The 5,488-nt window shown below is 33.1% G+C and overlaps 1 protein-coding gene across 1 annotated transcript; it reads left to right on the forward strand.

Moving 5' to 3' along the window:
- Positions 1 to 2,303: 2,303 nt before the first annotated feature.
- LOC133792014 (uncharacterized) lies at positions 2,304 to 4,968 on the forward strand. Its single transcript, XM_062229923.1, has 4 exons — positions 2,304 to 3,447; positions 3,578 to 3,649; positions 3,842 to 4,350; positions 4,528 to 4,968. The coding sequence occupies exons 1-4, from the start codon at positions 2,304 to 2,306 to the stop codon at positions 4,966 to 4,968; spliced, it is 2,166 nt and encodes a 721-aa protein (XP_062085907.1).
- The last annotated feature ends 520 nt before the right edge of the window (positions 4,969 to 5,488 follow it).

A 5,488-nucleotide genomic window follows, 5' to 3' on the forward strand; every position in this document is an offset into this window, starting at 1 on the left:
TCTCAAACATTTAAGGATTGGGGAAGAGTCTCGCTCTAGAGAGAATAGTGTAAATGAGTCCAATGGAAGGACCTCAAGGCTAATGCAATGAATAAGCCCACTCAACCTAAAGGAAAGAGCCATAAGAAACCTCATGGCAAGACAAAAAAGCATTAGGCTCTAAGAAGAATGAAGGTTAATTTAAGAGCAACAAAGGCTCATTATTTGTGTGTGACAAGAATAAACACTATGCAAGAGATATTGGACTCCACAATTACAACAATGGGGCCAAGGTTAATGCAACCAAAGAGGAGTTGGATGCAATCTTGAGTGAAGTTAATGTTGTACATGGGAATGACAATGGTGGTGGTATGATACTTGTGCCACCATTTATGCAACCTATGACAAGACTATCTTCAAGACCTTTGATGAAAATTGAAGGCAAAGATACTATTGATCTATTTTCTTCACTTCTAGGAAGAAGGTGCTTTTGACTAATGTTCTCTATGTGTCGAACATGAATAGAAATCTTGTGAGTGGGGACTTGGTAAGTAAATTGAGCATCAAAACAAAGTTTGAGTCCAACAGGCTCATATTGTCAAAGGGGGGAAATTTTGTAGGAAATTGGTATTTTTGTAATGACATGATAAAATTGTGTTCTCTCGTATTCATGTAAATAATAAAAAGTTTACTTATTCTTGCTATGTGATTGACTCTAATTCTATATATTTATGACATAATAGACTTGCTCATATAAGTTATAGTGGAATTAAAAAGGTAGTAAAATGTATATTAATAAATTGTGATGTGACTGACTATAATAAATTGGGGATTTTTCATAAATATGGATTTTTAGCCATAATTGTGCAAAAATATGGGAATCAATCTTTTTATAATATGTATGGAAGATTTTATATAAGGAAAACTTAGATTATGGGAAAAATAAGTACATACCACAATTGAAATTTAAACAACAACACATCAGCACAAAACAGGGGTACAAATGTAATTACCAATTCAATCCTCCTCTGCTCATCTGTTCATGCCTGAAACACGATCAAACTTTTCTCCAAAAACCATGTAAATATCTGCAGATTCCTTCCATCTCCGGCACTCCATTCTCCGGTGATAGCTTTCTTCTCCGGCAACAAATCGTATCTCTGGCGATCACCACAACAATCGACCAACTCTAGCAAAGGTTTGACCTCAGCTTCTGCCAAAAAAATTTAAGAAAAATCTGATCACTAAAGCACTGGTCCCTTTCTGCAGAAATCAAAAAAATTTCAACATTCTTCCAATCATGTGAGCTGCAATCTTTGAAGATTCCGGCGACCTGCATATCCACTACACGATCAAGAACCAAGATTCGCAAGAAACCGTATCCTCTGTCAACTCTGTTCTATTGTCATTTTCTTTTCTTTTTTTGCAAACTATCTTAAAATCTTTTACATAAAACTATATTATTTTCATACAAAATCAAAAATTATAGATGAACTATTATCTTGATTATAATGAAAATGATCATGATCATGATCATAATGTGCTTGCTGAAAAACACAAACAATTTATAAACTAAAAAATTGAAAAAAATTATCCAAGCTCACTGGTTTGTGTACATTGATTAACCAAAAAATAAAACAACAGACAAGAACTCTGAAATTTTTACATCCTAATTTGTCTTTACAATAAAAAGAATAATTTGATATTAGTGTGAATTTTAACAGCCAAAACATTCAGAAACATTAGGACAACCAGTTACTTGGAAAAACAATCAATAAATTTAACTAAATGTTTCAGTAGGGTATGGGACTACACATTAAGGGAACCAGTTACCTTCACACTGGTTTGTGTACATTGATTAACCAAAAAAAATAGACAAGAAACAAGAACTCTAAAAATTTTACATTCAAATTTGTCTTTATAATAAAAATAAATAAAAATTATTTGATGTGGCTGTGAAGATTTACTGCAATAGGGTAACCAGTTACCCTGAAAAACAGCCAATATATAAAACTAAGAGGAAATTACAACTATATATAACTAAGTGTAAAAATAGGCAATATATGATTCAATATTAAGGTAACCAGTTACCCTGCAAAAAAAAAAAGTCAATGAGTAAAACTGAGTGTAACAAGTTAACCTACAACAACAGTCAATATATATAACTAATTGGAAAAACAAAAAATATATAAAACAAAGTGTGACCAGTTACCCTACAAAAGCTAAATGTTTCAGAAAAAGATATGATTAAATATTAAGTTAACCAGTTACCTAGCCCATTTAGAACCAACTAACTACTTAAAAAATTGCCAAATTTTACAAATATGGACAATATTACTTCTTTGGTTCAATATGGAGGCAATTGGAATGAAAACCACGAGTACCAAGGGTACACAATGACTGGGATATTAATACCACCAAATTGTTCTCTTGACAACTTGGTGAATTTGATAAAAAAGGAGATAAAGGAAAAAACAGCCACTATTGAAGTTTCTTATCAAGTAGAAAAAGGAACACCACCAATGAAGGTTGTAACAGACAATTCAGTGTTGTTCTTTCTGGAAATAAAGAAAAAAGTTGCTGCTAAAATAACAGACTTACCATTGTGTGTCACTATAGTTCAAGAATCAAGCAATGAAAATGACCTCCTTCTATTAGCAAATCAGAAAGCTACAGCAGCAGAAATGGAGGTGGGGACATTATTAATGCAAGCAAACCAAGCTTCCATCAATGAACAAATGTTACTTGAAGAAGGAATGTCAAGCACAACAAATGAGGGCATAAATGTGTCATACATGCCTCATTTTGCTGAAGAAGTAGCTGATTTCATAATTGAGGACAATACAAAAAGAAAAAAGAAGTTGGATGAAATCCAACTAGTAATATCTGATTACAGAGTGAACACAATAGAGCAAGGGCAAATTTACAAGGATAAGAACACAGTCAAATCAGCTCTTGGCTACTATGCAATGCTGCATAACTTCCAGTTCAAAACAAAAAGATCAGAACCTAGAGAGTACCTAGTTACTTGCGCAGATGAAACATGCAAATGGTTGGTGAGAGCATCTAAGTACAGAAATCAAGATTTATTCAAGGTACGGAAATGCAATCCAAATCACACTTGCTCTGTTGAAATTGTTTTGGAAGACCATAGGCAAGCAAAAAGCATCGTAGTTGGGGAATTAATAAAGAATAAGTACAAGTCAATCAAAAGAAATTACACTCCAAATGACATCATGAATGATATGAATGATGACTTCGGAGTAACTATGGGATACACAAAAGCATGGAGATCAAGAGAGAAAGCTTTGCGTCTAGTAAGAGGGAACCCCGATGATTCATATCAAAAGTTGCTAATATATCTTTACATGTTGAAGCAAGCAAATCCAGGAACAATAACACACCTACTCACAGACAAGGAAGATAGATTCAAATACCTATACATAGCTTTCTCTAACTCAATCAAGGGTTGGAGATACTTGAGGCCTATAATTGTTGTTGATGGAACTTTCTTGAAAAATGCACATGGTGGTACCCTATTTTCAGCATCAACGTTAGATTCAAACAACAACATTTTTCGTGTTGGCTTTTGGAATAGCAGACTCTGAAAATGATAACTCATGGCTTTGGTTCTTCTCCAAACTGCGAGACACCTATGGAGAACCCGAAGGTATGATAGCTTCAACGATATATTCTTGTTTACAAACAAATAGGAACATTTTACCAAAACAAAATACACAAATACATGCTATTTCTTTTAGAATCTGAACAAAGTAACTGGTTACCTTTACCAAAATTAAAAACAAAAATTGAAAAATACTTAATTTTTGTTTTTTTATTTTAAAATATTTGTACTCCACAGGATTGGCTATAGTTTCTGACAGACATAAGAGCATAGACAATGCAGTACATATGGTGTACCCAAATGCTTTCCATGGAGCTTGCATGTTTCACTTACTCAATAATTTGAAAGGCAAGTATGGGAGCCATGGAGAAGAGCTACAAATGAAATTCATTGCAGCAGCAAAAGCATACATAAAGACAGAATGTGAACACTACATGAGAGGCCTTAATAGAATTGATAGACGCATTAGGCCCTATTTAGAAAAAGCCAAGTATGAAACTTGGGCAAGATCATACTCGCCAACAAAAAGATACACCATGATGACATCCAACATCGCAGAATCACTCAACGCTGCACTAAAAGCTGCAAGAAATCTCCCCATTGATATCTTGGTTGAATGCCTTAGAAGTTTGGTTCAAAAGTGGGTTTGGAACAACTCAAATAATGCAAATGGAACATTCACAAAAGTCTCTACAGCAACAGAGAATGAATTGAGACATGACATTGTTTCAAAAATGATGTATGAGGTATGCAACTAAACATTTTCTTACAAATCCTTATTCTGTCAATAGATGGTAACCAGTTACCTTCCATAAGAACAGGAAAAAAAAAAATTTACACAGAAGCATAACTAGTTACTTTAAATCTTAAGTCTAGTTAAAATGTTTATTATCTGATTCTATTTCATGACAAATTATTTTTAGGTCTTGCCTTTCAACACAATAGAATACCAAGTTCGTGATCAAAAGGGGATAAATTTCACAGTAAATATACATAATAGAACATGTACTTGCAATAGGTTCCAAGAAGATGAAATACCTTGTGGCCATGCAGTAGCTGTCATTGCAAAGAGAAACTTGAGTGTGTATGATTATTGTGCAAAATTCTACAGAATAGAAACGTTGAAAGCATTGTATCAAGAAAATGTTCATCCTTTGCCCCATAAAGATGAATGGAATCTCCCACAACACTTGGACATAATAGTGCTGCCTCCAAATGCAACAATTCCTGCAGGAAGACCAAGAAAGAAACGAATAAGATCAAGAGGGGAACATAAAGAAATAATCACCTGTGGGAAATGTGCACAACCAGGACATAACAGGAAGACTTGCAGGAATCCTCCATTTGAGAAGCCAAACAAATAGAAAAAGCCAAAGACATAGATTCATATTCTACAGCAAAACAAACCTTTCATAGCTTTACTCATTGAAAGAGAGATTTTCATATTCATCAAGTATCATTCAGTATTTTAATAAGATTGTTTCAAAATGAAACACATTGATTGATTATGCAAACTTATAAAATCCTTTCACAATAATTTCTTGGATTTGTTTGCTTCTTATTTTTCAATGCTACCATCACTATAAATAAACCATGACGAAAAAAAAAACGATCGTACCCAGTTACCAAAAATTAACAACAAAAACAACGATATAGGTAACTGGTTATCCTGAAGTTTCAATACAAGATAAATTACCCCACTATAACAATCTAAAAGCCAAAAAAAAAAAAAAGAATTAAAACCTTTACTTTCTTCTATCACAAACTCGTCTATATATAATATTAAAGTTACTTTAATATTAACTTAATAAACTGGTTGCATAACTATAAAAAAGACAAGCTTAGGGGAAAAATAAAAATAAAAACACTTAAGTAACCAGTTAC

This window comes from Humulus lupulus, chromosome 7 (genome assembly GCF_963169125.1).
Source record: "Humulus lupulus chromosome 7, drHumLupu1.1, whole genome shotgun sequence".
Classification (NCBI taxonomy): domain Eukaryota; kingdom Viridiplantae; phylum Streptophyta; class Magnoliopsida; order Rosales; family Cannabaceae; genus Humulus; species Humulus lupulus.

Bases quoted from the DNA above. Each gene is read 5' to 3' on its own strand.
- LOC133792014 (XM_062229923.1), top strand. From the start codon at position 2,304: ATGGACAATATTACTTCTTTGGTTCAATATGGAGGCAATTGGAATGAA. The intron at 3,448-3,577 runs GTTGGAGATACT...CTTTTGGAATAG, and splicing joins TTTCTCTAACTCAATCAAGG to CAGACTCTGAAAATGATAAC. The intron at 3,650-3,841 runs GTATGATAGCTT...TGTACTCCACAG, and splicing joins CACCTATGGAGAACCCGAAG to GATTGGCTATAGTTTCTGAC.